This window comes from Syngnathus leptorhynchus, chromosome 22, assembly GCF_054491065.1.
Source record: "Syngnathus leptorhynchus isolate UIUO chromosome 22, UIUO_Slep, whole genome shotgun sequence".
In the NCBI taxonomy this organism is placed as follows: Eukaryota; Metazoa; Chordata; class Actinopteri; order Syngnathiformes; family Syngnathidae; genus Syngnathus; species Syngnathus leptorhynchus.
Genome location: NC_141216.1, coordinates 5728525 through 5750612, shown reverse-complemented (window position 1 = coordinate 5750612; position 22088 = coordinate 5728525). Strand labels below are relative to the sequence as shown.

General features: G+C 44.7%; 2 protein-coding genes and 1 long non-coding RNA gene across 6 annotated transcripts in view; 1 reads left to right on the top strand and 2 right to left on the bottom strand.

Moving 5' to 3' along the window:
* The window catches only part of faap100 (FA core complex associated protein 100), a 30683-nt gene that overhangs the window by 6951 nt on the left and 1644 nt on the right, over positions 1 to 22088 (top strand). The window contains exons 9-17 of one of the 2 annotated variants that reach the window (XM_085903872.1): positions 31 to 1399; positions 1487 to 1605; positions 2937 to 3123; positions 3300 to 3484; positions 13342 to 13447; positions 13840 to 13987; positions 15936 to 15961; positions 18012 to 18263; positions 20960 to 22083. In XM_085903872.1, coding sequence (XP_085759998.1) covers positions 31 to 168 — 138 coding nt within the window. In that variant the 3' untranslated portion in view covers positions 169 to 1399; positions 1487 to 1605; positions 2937 to 3123; ... (4 more) ...; positions 18012 to 18263; positions 20960 to 22083. The remainder of the gene's footprint in view (positions 1 to 30; positions 1400 to 1486; positions 1606 to 2936; positions 3124 to 3299; positions 3485 to 13341; positions 13448 to 13839; positions 13988 to 15935; positions 15962 to 18011; positions 18264 to 20959; positions 22084 to 22088) is intronic. The other variant, XM_085903871.1, reaches the window with a different exon arrangement.
* fscn2b (fascin actin-bundling protein 2b, retinal) lies at positions 1187 to 6690 on the bottom strand. Of its 2 annotated transcripts, none has more exons than XM_085903875.1 (6): positions 6598 to 6690; positions 5691 to 6417; positions 1916 to 2072; positions 1705 to 1844; positions 1473 to 1667; positions 1187 to 1392 (listed from the first exon to the last, which is right to left on the bottom strand). In XM_085903875.1, the coding sequence occupies exons 1-6, from the start codon at positions 6688 to 6690 to the stop codon at positions 1187 to 1189; spliced, it is 1518 nt and encodes a 505-aa protein (XP_085760001.1). The 2 variants fall into 2 exon arrangements, with proteins under 2 accessions (XP_085760001.1, XP_085760002.1); XM_085903876.1 differs by having other exon boundaries at positions 1473 to 1640; positions 1723 to 1844.
* On the bottom strand, positions 17838 to 20205 carry LOC147039652 (uncharacterized). Of its 2 annotated transcripts, XR_015063326.1 has the most exons (4): positions 19957 to 20205; positions 19818 to 19862; positions 19650 to 19679; positions 17838 to 19530 (listed from the first exon to the last, which is right to left on the bottom strand). It is a non-coding gene; the product is annotated as an uncharacterized LOC147039652 (long non-coding RNA). The 2 variants fall into 2 exon arrangements; XR_015063325.1 differs by having other exon boundaries at positions 19650 to 19862.

Genomic DNA, 22088 nt, shown 5'->3' with positions numbered 1-22088 from the left:
AGATCTGTTTTTGTCCATTCTGATTGTCAGAAAATGTTGCAGCAGCTCCGGCAAAGTCGAGTCTCCTGTAACTTTGGTGAAGGCATGTCCACGAGCAAGGTGACGTCATGTCTTCTCAGTGTGTATGAAGCACTTAGAGAAAATGAAAATTCTCTGCTTATTATTTAACGACTGACCAAGTATAGTGTCTACATATATTGTAATTGAGCATATTACTCATTTGACAGCAATAAAGTGTGTCTTCTGATAACTGTGCAATAACTTCTATAAAAAAAAAAAAATCCTGCTAAAAATATCGCAAGATACTTTTTTAACAAATGAGACGCAATTAAAAAAAAATATTTAATAAAGGGACCACACTCTTAAATTGCTGCAAAGGAGCATTGATGGCTCATACTTCAATATTCCAATAGGGGGCAGCATATTACTGTCCAATGTGTTTATCCAAGCAAAGTCAGCAAAAACATGTTTGTAGTAAATAAATAAATGAAGAGATTGAGACAACACACAAAAAGCTTTGATCAGAAATTAGAAAACGAAAAAAAAAGTGCAGTATTGTCTTCATTGCAAAAGGAAAAACCAAGCATCATTGCACAGCTAACACTTTGTCATTGGTAATCATAACACTGGTTTGAGTTGATTAAATGGTACAAGTGAACTGTAGGAACGTTTCACCACAATTTCTATTCAAATGTCCATCACTACTTTGTCTACATTCCCACCAAGGGAAGGAAAAAAAGAGCTGTGATTATTTAATGTAGTGGGAATAAGTGTTAATTACAGTCCAGTAGAATCTACTGTTTCACGAAACCTGATCTCATGTGCTAATAAACTCCGTGGGCCACTTGTACCACACTAATGAGGACTCTGTCTAAAAGGTGACCTCCATTTTCCCCTGACAGTCCCTGTGTCTTTCTCAAATGACCCCCCACGAGGGGGAGGTGTCATTACACTTTCCTTGAGGAAACAGCGAGGGGGGGGAAATAGACTGCTGTATAGTCCTTGCTCTCAAAAATATGCTAAAGGTTCCATCATGTTGTGACTACTCATTGGAATAAATCATAAGGGCCTCCCATGCATCCTCCATCTTGTACCTCAAACTTCAATTTCTAGGCACTGCTGTCTCCATGACAACAGATCCAACAGCGAGGTCACAGGTACGTCCCCCCCCCCTTTTATTTTTTTATTAATACTCCCACAAAGCCGAGCTGTTCAAGCTGAGTCCATCTGCTTTCAGCGTGCCTCCCTGGTCGCCGCGCAGATAGTGGCCGCTCCTGCTGCGGATGGCTAGGCGGCCGCGCTCCGGGAGTTCCACGCCGAAATCCTCCGGCACTTCACCGTCCGAGCACACCAATCCGCTACTGTTGACGTACCAGAAGCGACCGGTCGCACCTGCGGGGTAAAAAAAACAATGCAGTACAGCACAGAATGATGAAGAACCATTTTATTGAAAGCCAATTTGGTGTGCCGACCTTTAATATGGTAGGCGCCGTTGCTGAATTGCAGGCTGAAGATATCGTAAACAGATCTGCTCGCATCCAAAGTGTTGGAGTTCTTGTGGTGGCAGATGAAACCATTCTCTCCTCGGAGGATCAACGTGGGCCGGTTGGTTAGTTTCAGACTCAGCTGTTCATCCTCCCCTTGACAAAAAACAAAACCAAACAGTCACTTTACTCAAAGAAATCAATCTGAGATGAGATTTTGTCGGGAATTTAAACTCACCTATAGAATCACTGACAGCTAGCAACTGTCCATTCTTCTTGGTGCAAATATATTTACCATTGTTTGCTTTTAATGCTATCTTGTGACCAATCCACTCCATTGCAAACATGGTGTTAGCTGAACTACATAAAATATACATTTTTTCCAATGATTGAACTTAATAAAGACATCCAAGAATGAGCGCACCACTCACACTTGTGTGGCTGTACTCTGAATGCCTCCATGAGCCACCAGGGCCCAGTAGTTACCCCGGCTGGTGCGAAAAGTACACTTGTTGCTCTCCTTGTCCATCTCCATCTGAAACGTCTCCACATCCGTCTCGTCTTCCTGGTTGGCGGCGAGGTTTACGCCTGGGAAAGGAAGAGCAAAGTCACATGACCACGAGACAGACAGATTGTGCAGGCTTTAATTCGATGCATTGCACAATATCCCCCCATGAATATTACTAAGCTCTTAACAACCGTTCGCTTATCTCTCTCTTCTTCCTGGTCATCCTTCTCTAATCATCTCTGGAGCTCCTCACCCCTGACCCCCCTCCCCTCCTCCCTCACCCCAAACCCCCACCTTTGCCCCACCTTTGGGGCCTGCCTATCTGCCCTCTCTCACAGCTGGGTTTCGGATATAATCAGCTTTCGAGTGCTGCCCGTCTAGCCCCTCAATCTCCTCAATAAAAGAATCAAGCCCCCCCCCCCCCAAAAAAAAAAAAAACAGGAAGAGCGCTGGATTTATAGGTCCACACTTAGCAGGATGTGCAGATAATTGGCAACGCCACTCAACTCTCAAGAAAGCGATGATCAAATGTAGGCAGAACAAAAATGAAAGTGCATTTATGTTAATAAGCTCATTTAGGAAAGGCAAGAAGGGCTTTTCTAAAGCCTAAAAGCTTATATTATATATAAATGTATTCCATATGTATTCAGAGGCAAGATTTGATTTAAAAAGCCCCCAAAAAAAACTGATTGCTATTTGACAAATGTTGACCTCGAACATTTTTAAGCTAAAATAGTTTTGAGTGAAGAAAACCACAATGTGTCTTGGCTCAGAAAAGGTTTAGAACACTGCTGTATTTTTTTTCTCGCCACCATCACGAAATCTATAAAGACGATATGGATGCAAATGGAGATGAATCTAATATACCATACTGTCACTTCTCCCTTATTATTTCAGCAGATTGCATTTATTTTCTCATTTTTATTTCTTTTCTCTCCCCTTAGGTGGATTTTGATTTCAATTACATGCGGAAGAGAGACAAGTGAGAGTGTGACGACACGCGACAAAGATGTCACGCCCGCTCTCTGAAGCTACCTGGACACGTTAATGCACATCTTATTAAATCGTGATAAATCAGGCGTCAGTGGGGGAGTTCGTGCGCAGGCGTGACTCATCACTGATACCAACGAGGTACGTATGTTTGAAGCAGAGTGGCGGCCATGCCAGGTAGAAAGGAGTGGTGGTGGTGGTGGGGGGGGGGGTTACTTTCATATAGTCTCCTCCATCCTGAGTCAATGTCATGCTTTGTCTACCTATTCCATGTGTCCATTTCACACTAATTCAACCTAGAAATGATCCTCCGTCAGGGCTCAGCTGGACATCGCAGCCGGTGTGCCGTCAATGGACGGTAGGACTGAGGAGGAAAGAGATTGGATACGCTGAAATCTGAGGAACCAATCTGAAAAAAATATCAAAAGCTGTGCTGATGACCATCGCAAGGTTTGCTCAAGCATACACAAGAAGATCGTAGCCGCGATCGTCTTTCAGATACGTAAGTTCACTTTCCTTGTTTACAATCGGGCCCTCGGATAGAATCTTAGCATGCCCCTCCGTTTTGGGACGCCGCCCCAGAACGGTCTTGTCCTACCTGCAGTTTGAAAGTGGAGCAGGCCCGACTAATCCATCAGCTCTGCCATCTATTATTAATGGCAAGCTGATGCCACTACCCCCCCCCCCCCCCTCCTCCTCCTGCCTCTCTTTATTTCTTCTTTCCCCCAATCTGCTATCTTGCTCTTCTGCATTTGGGCTTGCTTTTCATGTTGCTCCTTTCACTTCCACTTTCTTCCTTGGGTTCATGTGAGCATTTGGAATGTTTGGATGGAAAAATAATCTTTTGTACAGGCGACACGATAAGCGTAAAAAGCAAAACTGAATAAATAATGAAAGACTTTATTGTTATTATCTTCAGCATCTCTCATCTTAATAACATCAAAGCCTCTTTGATTACTGGACTGGCTGAGTCCATTAGCAACAAGAATGCGCACAAAGTGAGGTCCGGTGACTGACTGCGGTTCTTAAGAATCCCCAAACAACATGTCGTCTACTCCCTTGTCCGCTTTCCCTTTCACCTCCGTCTCCTTTTATCATCTCGTCGAGCAGCAGAGGTACACTTCTCTCGACTTACTCAACAATTCTTTGTGGCAAATGAGTAAGACGGAGAATCCATTTTTTGTACATGCATTTGGGAGATTTTGGCTCAAGCCTGGAATTTGTACGATTTTATATCCAGTGCAGGAGGTTTCATGCTGACATCGGTTTAAGTCGTAACTATATTTCCATTTCCTTTATTTCCTACGCGGCCAGCGTTGCCGTATGGACTGTGTTCCACCTGACTGTATTGTTAAATGAATACCGCTATGGGCAAATATTTATTTGCAATGCAATGTGGAACCTGCGCTCAAGGGCCACATTTGATATGGTTGGATGGACATTCATAGATGAAGGTAAATAAAATAAAAAAGATGAATAAATATTTATATTTCGGTACTCTCTGTAGCGTAAATGCATTGCCCACTGCTGATCTAATATCATCCTTTTTTTTTTTTTTTTTTGCTGAACCCCTTTTTACGTCATATTCCGCCGCATTGTTAGGGAGTCAGCGGTCAGTGGGTTAGATTAGGTGACTCAAGAAGCTTTTGACCAAGGTAGGGGGGGGGGGGGGGTTGTGTTTCTGAAAGCAGACGCTCTCTTTACCTTCCAGGAACAGGGGACTAACTTCATTAATAATTCAACACACTTCACCCCCCACCCACTCGCCACAGCGGGACATTATGTTAGTGTGTGCGGGCCTGTGTGATTGTGAAAGACGAAGCTTTTGTTTGTGTGAGGAAAACCTAACTGTAGGCACGATGCAAGGATGGAAATTTACACCCAATGCGGCGGACTCTCTCGCCGTTTCCAGTCCTTCCCTTCAGCCAATCAATCTTAACGCGCTCCCGGTCATTTGGTTTCTGTCGGCAGCCCCCTTTCGCTAACCAGAAACAATGAACGGGGGGGGGGGTCAGATTGGGTTTCAACAAGCCGGGATGGAGTAACACGAGCCCGCAGACAAGAATCTGCAGCCAGTGGCTCAGCATGCTGACAGTATGCTAATCCATCCCCAATCAGACCAACGCGTGCCTTTCAACCCTCAGCAACCAAACACTTAGCGAGCACTTGTAGCGTACTTCTACTCGGGTGTAAAATGAGCCCCGGCAATCGTAATCTCGAGTTTTGCGCACGCATGAAAGAAACGCGGCCTTGTTTTTCGGACGAGAATGGACTTTGAAGCTGATGCGGAGCAGCTGTAATCCATCAACGCTGCCATGTCCGCCCTGGCGCTGATCAAATAACCCACTTCAACTGCCCTGTGACAAGACCAAAGCATAAATACATAATGCAATATCAACACAATTCTGCCACGTGCAATATAGGTTACAAGCAGCTGTTTTAGAAGGCCCAGCGGGGGGGGAAAAAAAAAAAAAAGCGCGTTAACAGCATTAGCCAGCAACGCCACTACAGGGAAAGCCAGACTTTTTTTTTTTTCGTCTTCTAAAAAAAAAAAAAAGTACATTTCTATGATTGATTATGTGGTAAAGGACTCGGAAAACAATGCTGTGCTTTCACACCTCGGAAGAACACAATTAGACGTCGCATTTGTCGGAGTTTCATTCAATCTTGGCAACTTCACCTTTTCATGTAAGACTTGCTTTACCTACCTTGCCTCATGGAGACGTGTTTCCCATTGGCTGCCGTCAGAACCACTTGCGGTTGGCTCTCCTCCAGGTTAAACAGTTCGTCTTTGCCCGGTTTGGAACAGCGGCCGGATCTCAAGGTGCCGCTGGGGCCCATGGGAGACAAATACTTCCCCTCACAGTCTTTGAAAGCTAATTTTCCACATTTGAGCTCTAGCGTGTACGTTGCCGTCCTGCCGCTTTGCTTCGCCAGCTTCCCATCATTGCCGAGGAAGCGGCCGTCGCAGGTCTTCAGGCAGTACTTGCCGCTCTGGTAGACGAGGGTCAGGATTGCGGCCACCCCCCAGGGAATGTTCATATCCACCGAGATCTCGCCGTCCTCCGCCGAGAGATGGGCGTAGCGCTTGCGGGCCACCGATAACAAGTTGGCCTGCGGGTGGAGAGCCAGGTGCAGCACCCACAGCTCGGCGTCTGTGACGCCTTGAGCGAAGCAGGACAGGTAGTCCCTGGAGCCGCCGAAGAAACGGAGGTGCCGCTCGGATTGAAGAGCCCAGCGACCGTCCGACTGGGCCGCGATGAGGAAACGGCATTCCGAGTGGCGGCTCTCCGCCTCGCAGCTCACCTTGCCGTCCTTGTCGGAGGCCAGGTAGCGTCCCAGGTGGCTGCGCAGGTACACCACCCGGGTGTCCTGAGACTCCTGCTCCAGAATCCAGATCTGCTTCTTCTTCATGCTTGGAGCTGAAGCATTGAGCTGAAAGACAAGGATAGCAAAGTGTTAGGCGTTTTCAGGATGCTCCAATCCAATTGCCTTGAGCCATGTCGCTCAGGGATTGATTGGACTTTTAATTTTTTTTTTAAAGTTATTATACATGTATATTGTTTGAATTTAATTTAGTAATTCGGCAATTGATTGGATTTTTTTCCCCCCAACCTTAAAGCCAAATCTCTCAGCTGTGAGGTAGAAGCCTTCGTGGTTGATCAGACCAAACTGAAGCGTCAAAGCGTGATTCCCATTGGACGGCATCTCGACCTACAATCAAAAACACAAGATAGATGATATAAACTTTCTCCAAACTGTTTCCATAAAGTTGGATGCATAAAGCTGATCAAAAGGTTCAACTTCATGGCCTTAAAAAAAAAACAGCAGCGTTCATGCCGCTTGTTTCCAATTTTTTTGCCCTTTGTTTGCCGTACTTGTCGAACTTCCAATAATTCTTTCAATCCGTAGTGGGAGAGAAAACTAAAATTCCATTTTATAAATGAATGGAAGTTGTTACAGTTAATTGCAGCGCTGACAAGGTAGATTTCCTCCATCTGACAAAATTACCAACGACTCATGCTGTTGTGGGAGAATTAGCATTTAATTTAGATTTATTCCTTTCTTTGTAGCACTCTGCTAAATCAACAGGGGCCGGGGGAAAAAAAAAACGAATAGAGGTGATGTCATGGGGAGTGATGAAATGCAAACATGGCTAAGACAGGAAATCAATTCATTAAGGTACAACGTGGAAAGCACTCCAGAGACCGGCAAATTCCGACCCCCACCCATGGCTTTCGCGATAGTTTTCCAGCCGCAGCCTCCTAATTTACTTACTGTGGTTTTGTGGCTTCCTCTCCGCTGTTTCTTCAGCTCTAATTCCGGCTCCCAGATTTAAGAGTCTTCTTTCACCAAATGACCTGTTGTAATTCCTGCCTTGGTTTTCCACCTTCCCTCCCAGCCTCCACTTGCCTAATCAGGTTAGACGCGGCAAAGACTTGAGTCAAGCTCCTCGGCGGAGAGCCTGTCGTCAGTCTCTTGTGCCGCGTGGACTCATTTTGCTCTGGACCGCTTATCTCCTCATCTTCGGCGTGCCGCTTCCCCCTCTCGCCTGTTGAACCCGTCCAGCTTTTTTGACCGCTTCACTCCCGAGTCTTCATTTGCTAGTCATCTTCTCCTCATTTTCTGAACTTAAGCTCGGTCTACCAGGTTCTTTAAGTGTGACCAAGAACATCCTCAACCATCCAAGTACTCCTTTTTCTCCAATCATAAGGTGTCCATCACCAAAGGATGCTTTGCCTTTGTCACCTTTCCCATCTCGCTATGCTTTGACTCCTCTGCTCTTTTTCGCAACTTTGGCTCTGTTCTTTACTCTCTGGCACATGAAGACGAGGCACAGGCTGATAGTAACCAGAGCACTCCTTGTGCCTGCTCTTCTCCGGCTTCCCTTACCCTCTAACACAGAGGCTTTAGTTACACACCTTCTCTGATTGCACACTCCCTGAATCAGCTCTAATAGGACCAAGTAGCAGACTTTTGTGTACTCCCCTACTCCCACCCTATGCGCGTGCTTGTGTGTTAATGCGTGTAATCAGCTTCTCCAATCAGCCGATTGTTAGACTTCTTCATCGGGTAAACAAACGTGTCTGTTCTCAAAACCTTTTAATCCTCAACCCAATCATCTCAACGTGGCTAATCTACCGCCGTTGCCTCACCCCGTCTATTTGGCAAAGGCCCATTTGCACGCACCGTAGAAACGCCTATGTGAAATCAGTAAAGATTGACTTCAGGCAAGATTCGAACCCAAAACATCAGAACAGCGAGCCAGGCATGCTAACCACTAGGCTGGGTGGCCACCGCAATTAATTAGGAAAACAGATGATACATTTGAATGCATCGAATCCTCCCTTGTCATGACATCCACACTTGTGATGTTTGCGGTTGAGGTAACAAAAACACTCCACAGAAAAAGAAAAAATCATACAGCGTTATTGTCATCAGCGCCATTATTTTCATTACTGTTACTATTATCACTTCCAATGTAATTCCCCCTCATGTGTGTTCTATCTCACGCGCCATTAATTCAGGCCGCGCGGCCCCTCGGGGGCCCGCGTCATCGTCTGCTGATGTGCCAGCGAGCCCGCCGCTGTCGGCACGCGGACGCCTGTCGATAGCCTGCCAGATGTTTTTCTCCCCTTCCCCCTTTCATTGTACGAGGTGGCCGTGCCAGGTTCACCGTGGCAACCGTGCGATGGTCCTTTATAGGCCATTACATCGGCCCTCTGATGACACTCAAATAGCTATCATTACACCTCCTCCAAGGAGACACAGAGCAGGGAGAAGGGGGGGGGGGGAGAGGAGAAAAAAAGAGGTAGATGAACAGGACCAGGAAGAAAGAAGAGAGGGCAAGGCAACGAGATGGCGAGGGGAGAAAATCTGAAAGGTGAACGGTGGAATGATAGCATGAAATTGCACGGGATGAAAGAGAGGTGGGAGTGACCGGGAGGGAGGATTCAAAAATGACCGTTTTGGAGTTAACAGCCTACAGGCCTTTTTTTTTTTTTTTCCCTCCCCCTATTAACTTCTATTCTGCCATTACTTGGGACTGCGGGAGGCTGGCTCGCACCCCGCAGCGTCCCGTTATACTTCCACAGCCCCCCCTCCGGTCCCATGTGTACACACCCACACGTAAGCTCGCCACAGTCCTTTTCCAGGAGATCAGCTGCTTATTTGTTTTTGTTTCTTCTTTTTCCACTCGCCCTTTCTCTCAGTCCATCCATCCGTTTCCCGCTGGAATGTTGCACCTCACCTTGGTCCCATTGGAACCTTCTCGTTGTGATCTATTCTTCCTGTCAAACTTGGACTTTGAATCCATAGTGCCGTTTGTGCGTTCTTGCAGGTTGTAGTACCTACAGCCACCGCTAAGTGGCGGTATGAGACTTGTATTCCAGCAGGCAGTTGTATGTGTGTGTTGGGGGGGTTGCTATACTTTACTGTACATCTCATGGAGGTGGGAAAAAAAGATTGATGCTTGTATCGTTACTGTTGGTGCCTGTGTGACTGCACAACCCTGAGAAGAATGAATGAAGAAGCCCTTTTAAATGGCTGCTTTTAATGCTTGGCTTTTTAGTGGGGGTCGGGGCAAGTGGGATGGGGGGGGGGGGGTCTTATAGAAGCGAATCAAACCTGAAACATCAATGCAATTAAAACAAGGCTGTCGCGTTTGCACAACGGGAGCGCGTTTTTTTTTTTTTGACCCACAAAGTTATGTATGAATTGAATGTTATGGTTCATTCTGCGCCGCATGCGACGCTTGCATTTCTCATGTGCTTTTAATATCACCCGCTTCTCTTGCATGCTAATTTCATTATGATTAGGGAAAGGTTTCAAAAGCAAGCTCCTGATGTTCCTTTCTTTTTAAATCTGTCCCAAGCGAGGCTTTGGAACAGTCCGGATGAACTGATACATTGGCTTTCTAAAAACAAACCGCCCCTGGATCATTCATTAATTCACATTTGGCTATTACAGTGCAGGGTTGTGGATTATGGGCAGAGCGGTTCCTTCCTAGGTGACAGGAAGGAGTTAATATCAACGGGCTAAACGTGATGAGTGAGGGAGACCGGGACACACACGCAGCCAATCGCCGCAAAGATTAACACCTTAGTCGGCTCTGATTGGTCCAAAGCCTGATATTGTCCTTTGGCAAATCAGAGCCCACGTGGGGTGAGGACCCCTCATCCCACCGCTCATTGGCCTAGACTCCAAACTGGAAGCCCACCTCACCACACCATTGGCCTTCTCTCCCCGTAGAGCCCCTCCCCGGCTTGTTTTCCCCTCCGCAAGGAAGGGAAATATCCCTCTCGCGAGCTCCGTGGGCTCGCTTGCGCTTCCTCGTCTCGGCGCCGTGGTCTCGCTTCACATTTATCAACATGTCACAGCGAGCCTCTTTAACGGCGACAAAGTACGAAATACACGACTACCGCGCGATATTTAACACTGAGTCAACGCGTCCCGGCATTCCGTGTTGGTCTGTGGTTCACCTTACCTGAGGATGCGCACAGTTTTAGTAGATGATTTATGTCCTTGTGACATCACGTATATGTGACACACACACACACACACACACGTCGTGACACGGCTAACCTTTAATGAGGTCATTATATTAGGAAAGATGAACAGGCAGGAGAACTTAATCCAATTAGTCTTTATAGCTACAGCATCCATCCATTCTGGCATCCATTCACACTTGAAATGAATCAACCATCCATCACTTCCTTCAACCATCCTTCCATCCATCCATCCATCCATCCATCCATCCATCCATCCATCCATCCATCCATCCATCCATCCATCCATCCATCAAAACAGCAAGGGGGACTTAAGATGATTCCAATGACCTGGCAATTAAAAATGCACCACGAAACCAAAGTACATATGTAGAACCTTGACCATTCGCTTTTTAAATCGGGCGTCATCGGTCGCGGAATATTGTTACTCACAATACACGACAAAAGCCTTTCCCCTGCACAGTATATGAAAATTAATCGCCTGATTTAGTCAGCTCGATTTAAGTCTATTAAGCACTAAAGCCTTGTAATGGTTGACCTTATAAGATTTACCAGTTTCAATTATGTTCTGTATTTATTGTTTGCTCGCTCTCACAACTACACTGCCCCTAAAGGCCTTAAACATTATTGCTATTTTAATCAAATACGGGTCTTAAATTCCGACTTACTTGTTAAAAACGTGTAACAAAGTAGGAGATGTGTTTTAAACAGCAACTCTTTCAGGTTTTGTTTGGTTTATTTTTGTTTCAGTTTATTTTTACACCGTTGCATTTTGTTAGTTCAAGTCAACGCAAATGTTAGATTGAAAATAGGAACTTCAATCAGTGATTTTTTTATTTTTGGGGCGGTGACATGAGTCAGTCAACCGATGCACTTTGCGAATTTTATCTGGCTTCTGATCCGGTGTCAGCAGGGCGCTCGCCGTGTGGCGTCCCGCAGGAAGGGGATCCCGCTTATGTGTCCTGGCCGATTGTCGTCACGGCGATGGCGGCCATAGTACTGGTTGCCAGGGAGATTGCTGGCTGCTTGTCTTGACCCGTCCCCCTTTGTGCTGTCACCGGCGTTATTGATGCACGCCGCTGCTTGCTATTGTGGGAGTGTAGGAGGGAGGGCGAAGAGGACAACGTTTAATGAGTTCAGGAGGAAGAGGGGCTCTCCCTCGACCCCCCCCCATCCTTTGCCTCTCCTTCATTTCTCATGGGGGTCTGCCTTGTGTGAGTGTGCATTAAGAATGGGGGTCTCTCGTTATCCATCATGGTAAAATGCACTTTGCTTTGCTCAAAAATGCTCACACACCCGAAACCCTGCATGCTGCTTTTATGGTGAGCGCTTGCAAAACATTCTCCTTCACCTCTTTGGGAACCGTAAACACACACACACACACACACACACACACACACACACACACACATGACACTGCCTGAAGCTAGGGGCAAGATTAATAATGACCCATCTCCCCATAGACAGCCCCAAATATACATTGTTTGAAGAGGGGTGGGGGGGGTCGGGGGGACAGGTACAGACAATGACGGGATGAGGAGAGGAGACTAAATGGTCATAACAAAGAGGAGGAAAATTGGGCTCCGGTAAAAAACAATTAGCCTTGTTGGGGCCTGTGAAACAGGTTATGTTAGTTAGAGCTAATTCAGGCCCATCTCTGGTCTAGATTACTACCACCGTGGTTTATTTTTTTGAAATTGCATTCTGGACAACAATGGTGTAGCTTGTTTGCATAATCCTACAAACAAATAAACAGAAACAATGCATGAAATGTGTTTTTCTCCCGCTCATCAGATTTAATTTGATTTAACAGTATAACACTGTGTACAGTTTATGCATAAATGTTTCGGGTATGGCAGCTGTAAACTAAAAACAAATGGATCCTGGAATGTGCTTGAATTTGACCTTGAAAAAGGTATATGATCCTTGTCTGAAGAGTGTAGAGATGGATGAGGAAGAATCTGAATTATACTCAACACACAAGCACATATATAAAAATATACACACACACATGCACACAAAGAGAAGCATCAGTGTGGATTAATGTCTATGCCTCAACTATTTCATTTATTAATGTCAGAGGCCTTGGTGATGAGGGCATTTTTCAGGTTGCTAACCATTATTCCCCCAAGGCCCCGGGCTTCATAGGTTCTCAAAGCACCATGTGTGTGTTTGTGTACGTATATGTGTGCATATAAATATACATTCATCTACAGTAGTCTCACCAGCTTGTGAGACTATTGCTGTTTTTTTTTTCTCTCACTGTTTTTGCACACAACAACACAAGCCGTAGCAACTCCCAAATTTATTTTTGTCCTTGAAATGATGTTTTGTTCATTCAAGCGCATAGAATGTGCTGAGTATGCGGCAACCTATCATGACGACTTGAGAGAAACTCACAAGTGAGACAAACAACATCGTGTCTCAATAGACTTTTTTTTTTTTTTTTCTCCTAACGTGGCATTGATGCATTCTTTTTTTTTTTTTTTTCCATAAAATTGGCAAACCTAAATTGGGAAAAAAAAATGCCAAAAAAAACAAGGACTCAATATTAGTTTATCAAAAAAAAACTTCATGTTTTCTTCTAACATTCACACGAAGACAGCGTGAGTGTTTTTAAGCCAAAGATCATAACTGAGGTGCTTAATACTGCAGCACAAGTTGTGAGTTAAACATGAACCAAGAATTTTAATCAAACTTCCAAGCCCCCCTTTTGTGACCTTGTGTCAGTCAACACAAACACAGCGCCTATTCAAGATCCACATTCACGACCAACACAAAATCCAACATACGCATGAAACGTGCTGGTGAAGAAAGCTGATCCAATGAGATCTCTTGGTGTTTCTTTCAGATGGGAAAATGGAGTCCACGCTGTTGGCCATGAGGTCACGTTGAAGACATGGCAACAATACAAGGAAACCCGCGTGATGTTCTGCTCCCTTCAAGCAATTCATGAGGTATGTTTTTATCTCTAATTCAAAAGTTGGGAGTCGAATTTCTCTGGTGCTGCGGTGAGAGCTCGAAAGGATGTGACAAGTAAAGAGAATGAGAAGTATTCTGATGCTTATCACTCATATTTGGTTTGATGAAGAGAAGTAAACTGTGATTATATCTTTTAAAAAAAAAAAAAAAAGCTTTTTATTTTTGCTGAGCAAAATGAAGTCACGTGTTTTGTATTTCATTTCCTTGGTTACTGTATGATTAGCATCTCTTTGTTCAATGAACTGCAAATTCTGTTCCCGATACCCACGACATGCGAGGAACACGCAAGTTGCTAGCTAGCTAGCTAGCTTTACACATATTACCCAATGTGTGTGTTTATTTGCGTTTTAATTATTTTCTTTTCAAGATTACCGTTTTGGTGGATGCCTGACGGACCCTTAAAGCCAACTACCTCCCGCCCTCCTTTTGCCCACCACTGCCTGTCGCCCAGCTCAACCCCCGTTGTAATAACGACAACAGAAAATGGATGAATGGTTAATGACAATTTAATGACGGTATATGATTATATTGTATGATTCCGAGTCCTCAAATCTGCCTGCTTCATCTTCTGTGTCCTTGCTAAGATCCCCTTTTTCCTCTCCTCACTGTAAATCCTCCCCTCTTTTCATCTGGATTCAAACAATATTATTTATTCCCCCCCCCCCTGCAACTTCATCTGTCTGACGGTCTGCCTGCATTTCCGGCCATTCATCCAGCATCACGGTGTTGCTGATGTGGTGCAACGGAGGTTGCATGGAGGGAGTAAATAAACAAAGAGGGGGCCAGGATTCCAAAAAGATCTTGTCTTTGCATGAATGACGCTCATTCATCACCGCCCTGCCTCTCCCTCTGTATTTCTTTTGTGTATGGGAGAAGATTTATCTTTAATTCTAATGGAGAGTCGAATGATGAAGGAGGGGAGGGAGTGCGAGTGGGAGATGAGAAATTATTAAATGTCACCTCCAGTTTGATGCCACCAGAGCCTGAGATGTCATCTTTGTTTGGTGGGCTTACAGGTTAACTCTGGTCTCAGGGGCTGTAGATCGTACCAAAATGTTTGTCATTTCTAGGAATAACTTTCCTCCCAAAGGAAATGACCCCAAAAATGATAAATCAAACCAGATGGATAACCTGGTGTGATGAAAATACGAGCCATAGATATATTAACTTCGTGAAAGTCCGACAGACATTGGCTTTATTTTGTCCAATTTAATTGTTACATATTTGTAAGCGGTGGCGGTGCTAGCTCGAATCGCCCCCTGTGAGAGACCCCGCCCCCTTTTCTCCTAGCAACTCGATGCTCTACTTCCTGGCACACCTAGCATCCAAATTCCCCAAAGAATGCTGAATAAAATGCTGCCCTGTACGGATATACCAGAATGCTAGCTCCATAGAAAGATCAAGTCCCCATCCACCATCTTTCAGCCACCCCACCTACCATTAGCAATTAGCTGGTAGTCCATAATGGATGCTTGTTTGCTATGTTCACCTGTCAGCCGATTGAATTAGCACCTCCAAAAGTGTGTGCGTGATCATCTTAGTCCAGTAATAAAACACAGTTAGAAATGACTTCAATCCTGTTAACAAAACAGCACCTGAGTGCAGGCCGCTAGATAAATCAAAGGTGGGTCATCACCACGTCAACTGGAGGCGGTTGAGAATCAGCGTCTTAAACAGCCGCATCATGGCTATGCAAATTAGACGATTTATCACAGGTATGCTTGGATGGCTGATTTCAGGAAGATGACAAAAAAAAAAAAAAATATTTTTTTGTCGACTCTTGCAATATTTGCTACGTGAGTCACTGATTCATCACACCAGTTGCAGGCCGTGCATTTTATACCTGGCCCCTCCAATGGGGATTTACCCGATTTAATCCATCTCTTAATGCCATCATGTCGCAATTATGGAAATATAGCAAATATAGAAATCAATACTAAAATGCTATATAACGGCACGCATGAGTAGAGAGGATATTAAAAGTCTACACACCCCTGTTCAAATGCCAGTTTTTGTGAGACAAAAATAATAAAACGATTGGACAGAAAAGAAAAAAAAAATCTTAGGGCCACATAACATGCATGGTATGCGATCAAGACAAATGCTACAAAAGCAGAAGAACAGTCAGTTTGGAATGAATAAATAAATAGAATTAAGTTGTAAATATTCATCAGTGCTTCTGTCTTTGTACAGACAGAGAGAGAAAGAGAGAGACATCCTCCAATGCTCACATACTTAAATGTGATAATGTTTGACTTCACGGAATCTTTCAAAGCTGTCATTTTCCCCACATGATACTGCCTTGTTTTCAATTACTTGGGAACACATATACACTAAGCAATACCTGGCTCATTGTGTATATGTGCATGAGCTCATTGTGTGTATTTGTGTGAATGAGTCTGTATTCATTCTATTGTTTTTGTGTGATGAACTAACTTTTTTTTTTTTTTTTTTCCAACACAGATGACGGAGGATGAGGTGTCTTTACGGTATGTTTTGATCAGTAACTTAAATTTCAGCTTTATTCTCTCTTGTGTTGTGTGCTTGCGTATTTGCACAAGCAGCACAAGCTGTCAACAGCCAGTCGGTTGAAAAATTGAACATCACCACCACCTCGTTTTTATACATGTCCGCAATAGTTTTTGGTTACAGTCACTGATCACACCTCATCAGCAGTTATTGTGAATCTACCAAGAAGAATTTTGTTAGCGTGTCGACACACACACACAAAAGCACACGCGCACACACTCGTGCGCCAGGCAGCTGAGCATGAGTCAACATTAGGGGACTAAGAAAAATAAAAAGCACATAGTCCACTCATTACGTGCTGAGCGGAACCCAGTCAACCAGATCAGAGGCGTGCGTGTGAATGAGAGTGATAAAGAGGCTGCAGTGTGTGCGCTTGCAAATGTCTGCAGTGTGTGTACTCATGTCAGTCATCTTCTTTGCACTGGTCCGCTGCTGGAATTTCAGTAGAATGATCAAGATTGTTCATATCTGTCCTGTAATCTTGTCGGTGTCAATCTCAGAGCCAGGGTCTATTATGCAATGATACGGAATGAATGTTGAAACTAGTGTTTGGTTGATGAGTGTTTAGGGAGGTTCATCTTCAAAAGCCTCGCTTGCAAAGTGAACCTCCTATTTAGTCACAAGTGAAACTGATTAAAAAATACGAGCCGTAGAGGCCTTTTGTTCAGCGCATTTGCCGATGGAAATCTATCGTAGTGCTTGCTCTCCTCCCCCACCTGAGAAGAACGAATGGCTTCGCACAAAAAGCAAGCGCATTGACATTCCAAAAGCACAGGTTGGATACTTCAAATTTTAAATTATAATTGACATTGTCAATGAAGCAAGTCACCTTAACCCGGCTCCCCCTTTTTTGCACACATTGCGGCCTTGTAAAAAGCCGACTTCGGCTCCTCCTCCGGCCGTATATCATTGCGCAAACTTGCCCTCCGTCATTATGAGGCTGCTTGTCATTTTTCTCAGCAGGACGGTGCATCTCGCACCGCTTCTCATTGATGCCTTTGATTGAACTTAAAGAGATTAATTTAATTATCTCACCTAGGTGCCGTGAATAAATATAGCAGCGACCAGGAAGGAAGCAAGTGCAGAAAATGTTCATTATCTGTACAAAATGCAAATGTGCTTACTCAAATGGTAAGAAATCCAATTTTCCAGAAAAGGGATTTGAGGTAGAAGGCATCTTCTCAACCCTGGAACACACCCCCACCCCTCCCCACCCCGGTTCTGCTTTTTCACTAAAATGGGACTAAACGGCATGTCAGGCGGGGCCTCGACTCTTTGTAAACAGGCCGTGGGTCCGGTCAAGGCTGTGAGAAGAAAGGACAGGCGAGGAGGGGAGACAATTGAGCTTGTTTGCCATCAGGTGTGTGTGTGTGTGTGGAGATATCTCCAAACATTTGGACCCGGGAGATAACAACATGCCAGAGAGACGAGGGTGGGGGGGAGCGAGAGATGAGTGTATTTCCCCAGGACCACCTAAGCCTCCTAATCAAGATATTCCCAATCTTACTCGTTTGTGTGTGTGATGTGTGTGTGTGTGTGTGTATCTGTGCCAAAGATAAAAGGCAGTGTGTCAGAAGTGTCCCTCATCAAGCTTCCTCATGGGTTAGGTTCATACTGCAGGACTTAATGATTAGTTTGAATTGTTGGGTGGAATGTGATGTTTTTTGTTTTATTTTGGCTTTTTTTTTTATTGTAAGCATTTTTAAAGTGACCTCACTCTCTTATTGAAGATTGAATGTGCCATAAAGAAATACAACCTTAAATATTTTAATTTCAAAATAATTGTTTTATTAATTGTACAATTAAATAAAAAAGAATTAAATGTCATAAAGTATATTGCCAATGACTGTATGTGATAAGATATATTTTTTTAAAATAACTAAACATGTGATGTAGCCTTTGAATTTGGACATAGCCTCTTACTATCACCACAAATTTACATTTTAATAGTTTTTCAAGTGGGAAAAAATTCAAGTTAAATATTCACACTAAGACTTCACAACTTTACAGATGAAACGACGAAAGCGATTGGTCTGACCCATGCGGTCAAACCCGAAGCAGTCACCATGGGTGGCCACCTGGTAGCGCTAGTGTGCAAAGCGCCGTTGGACAAGCTGGAGAAGAAGGTTGAGAAGAAGGTTGTCATGGATTGGCGGACGTGACGTCAAGCCCTTAGGTAAATTGAAGACAGGTGTGCACAGAAGGAGTCATTAAATACAGGTGAAGCTAAATGGCGTTCTCTCCCGCGTGGCCACTTGGCAGGTAGGGCGAAACACGAGCAAATGTTTGTCTTTTGCTGCCGTTTTTCACGATACCTTTTTGCTTGTTGCAAGATTTTCACACTTGAGGACCGCTACAGCGTTCGAGCAAAGCACAGTAACGTCACAGTTCACTTTGATTTGCTGCAGGTAGCACGAGTGGGCTCTTTGGTTTTTGGACAGCTCTTTTTATTTTCCTCTTTCCCACGTGGTGGTTTTTTATTGTGGGTTGAATGCTAATGTTTGTTCGACAAATTGTCCGCGTTTCTTGGTTCCGTTGAAGACTGAGTGGTGTTTAATTCGACGTTTTCATGCAAACTTTTGAATGTGCTATTTGCCAAACATTGTTGCGAATTCTTATGAAAATCTAATATTCGTCCACTTTCGGTATTGGGCTACTCAAGGTTATGTGACAAACTCGTACCTTAAAAAAAAAAATGTTGGCAAACATTTTTTCCCTCGGGTTTCCGCCCGTACGTGTCACGCGCCTTCTTTGGACAGCTGACCTCCCTTCCGCCGATTTTGGACTGCAAACGTGGATCGTCTTTGGACTCAAGGTAGGTTGCGTTTTGGATAAGAAAATGTCCCGTCTTGTGCACTTTTGTTGCTACCTTAAACTGCCTATGAATAATGACGAAGTTAATTGTTAGATGTTAATTGGCTTTACTCCGCCATAATGGCGCAGTCCGTGCAGCAACTACACGGCAGATAAGAAAATGTCCCGTCTTGAGCACAATTTTGAATAAACTTGTCAATGCAACGCTGCAGCTACATTCAACGCTCGCCCCCGAAACTGCCAGTTTAATTCGTGTCTGTTTTACAGCAATATGTACGCAATTTCTGTTGATGTTAATGATGATGCGTGATTTGCAGGCTGGAAGAGGAGATGAATGGCATGAGGAAAGGACCAATTCCACACCCAGTCAAGAAGCAAGCAACACGCAAAAGTTGACGTGTGGGGATCATGTGACCGGGAGGGGCAAGTGTGGAGCTCTGGGACTCGCTTCTATACAAATAAACTTGACTTGACTTGGTTATGGGTGCAGCACGGAAAAGTTGACGTGTGGGGATCATGTGACCAGGAGGGGGCAGTGTGGAGCTCTGGGACGCGCTTTGGTCATAGGTGCACGACGGAAAGGTTGCAGGAGTGGACAGTGTTTGGGGGGTCTGATGGTTGGACTTGCGCATTAGTTGTGGTTGAGGTTGTGGCTTGTCTGGATCCAGAGCAGCGTTGTCTTGTGCTAGGATTGCCATTGACGGCGCATTGTAACCTTTGGGGGAGGACATCGTCACGTCGATGGACACAAACAAAACTTTGACGTGGAGCCGAATGTCCATGTTGCAATGTTGCAACATAATTTGTAACATTTTGTATCTTTTTCTAACCTACCACTGTCGTACTTGCGTTCTTTGTTCCCCCCTTGGTGTAGGGCGGCGTTGGAGCGAGCCGGTCCACGAGGTGCCGGAAACACAAATAAAACTTTTACCTGGTGCCAAATGTCCAATATTGTGAAATGACTTGTTGACTATTGTAACATTTCGTCTTTTTCTAACTTACCACTTCGGTGTAGGGCGGCGTTGGAGCGAGCTGGTCTACGAGGTGCTGGAAACGCAAACAAAACTTTGACGTGGAGCCGAATGTCCAATTTTGTGATATGACTTGTTGACTATTGTAACGTTTTCTTTTTCCAACCTACCACTGTCATACTGTCGTTCCTTGTTCTCCCCTCAGTGTAGGGCGTTGTTGGATCGAGCTGGTCCCGAATGTCCAATTTTGCATTATAACTTGTAACATTTTGTCTTTTTCTAACCTACCACTGTCGTACTTGCGTTTGTTCTCCCCTCAGTGTAGGGCGACGGAGCGAGCCGATCCACGAGATGGCGGAAACTCGAACAAAGCTTTGATGTGGAGCTGAATGTCCAATTTTGTGATATGACTTGACTATTTTAACATTTTGTATCTTTTTCTAACCTACCACTGTCGTTCTTTGTTCTCCCCTCAGTGTAGGGCGACGTTGGAGCGAGCTGGTCCAGAATGTCCAATTTTGCATTATAACTTGTAACGTTTTGTCTTTTTCTAACCTACCACTGTCGTACTTGCGTTCTTTGTTCTCCCCTCAGTGTAGGGCGACGTTGGAGCGAGCCGGTCCTGAATGTCCAATTTTGCCATAACGTGTAACATTTTGTCTTTTTCTAACCTACCACTGTCGTACTTGTGTTCTCCCCTCAGTGTAGGGCGGCGTTGGAGCGAGCCGGCACCATATGTCCAATTTTGCAATACGACTTGTAACATTTTGTCTTTTTCTAACCTACCATTGTACATAATCTAACCCTAACCTACTACTGTCGTACTTGCGTTCTGTGTTCTACCCTCGGTGTAGGGCGGCGTTGGAGAGAGCCGGGCCCGAATGTCCAATATTGCAATGACTTGTAACATTGTCTTTTTCTAACCTACCATTGTCGTACTTGCATTCGTTGTTCTCCTCTCAGTGTAGGGCGGCGTTGGAGCGAGCCAGTCAACGAGGAACCGCAGGTCGAGGATGCTCGAGACATAATGACGCGAGCAGCGCACTACTCATTGCATGTTCTGCATTTTGCAGGCTGGACGCTAAAGGGGGACGCACGGCCCGACCCAACCAAGAGAGTAGCTTGCAACTTGGGGTGCTCGTTGAGTTTCTGACATTGTTTATGTTTCTGCAGATGGCGACTGGGACACGACACAGTGATCAGAGGTGGACCGCTTTCCCGGCTGGCCAGGTGGCATCACTCTGAAGTATCCTGCAGCCAAATTCTGAGGGAGACCCGCTTGCCTGGAGGCGTCGACCTGCGCAGCTTCAACGCGTGAAATTGAGTTTTTTTCTTTTCTTTTAATTCACACCAGTGGTGTCCAAACGTCTGTTTGAGGGCCGCATACTGAAACAAATTTGGAATTTTTTGACACAAATTCATTTAACACTAATCAATCACGACATTTTGCTGATAAGTGTTAATATTTTGTGCTACTGCTACAAAACGGTTGTTCATTTTGAAGGTTATTCATGTGGTGTCTTGATCAACCTGACCTTGACACAGCAAAAATGAGGATGAAATACTAATAATAATGTATGTCTTCGTCTGAGAGTGAAAATTTGAACAGATGATTTGACTTGTAAACAGCATATCTTAAGATTTGATGCCGTTGATCGGTCGTCTTTTGGCGCTCGCCTAGTGGCCAGTGTCCAATGGCCTTTTGTGGCAAATGGCCCCTAGGCTGCCGTTTGGACACCAACGGTGCAAGTGTGTGTGGGGCTGCACGTGTATTGGAAAACTGCCGTTTGGTGGTCTGTTAGACATGTATTTGAAGAAACAAAAGAAATGTTTAAATGTGGCAATTGAAATAAGCTGTGTATTCTTGCTCTACTAGTATTTTAGAAGCTGACAAGTCATTGATGCAAGTTAAATTTAACATCTAACAGATCACATTCAGTTCAAATAGTTTATTTTTCTATCCCAAGTTTTTGCACAACTTTGCACAATGCAATTGTCTGGCCCAAACTGCCAGATCACTGATTTTCCAACATGTTGTGCAACCCTGATTGAGTGCAAACGCGCAGCGACGGCAAGCGACTGCGCAAGCGACCGCGCAGCCAGACTTTTCTGCTTGTGTCTTGCGAGGTGGAAGAGAAGCAGCAAAAAAAAACGCAGAACTGGCGTACGGAGGCCACAAGACCCAGGATTGGCGAGCAAAGGAAGAAATCACTCCGAGAAAAGATGTTGCCATGTGATGAAGAGGAGTCTGAGCCATGTCTGGCCAAGGCTGGCTAGAGGTGACACGCCAATCAAATGTACA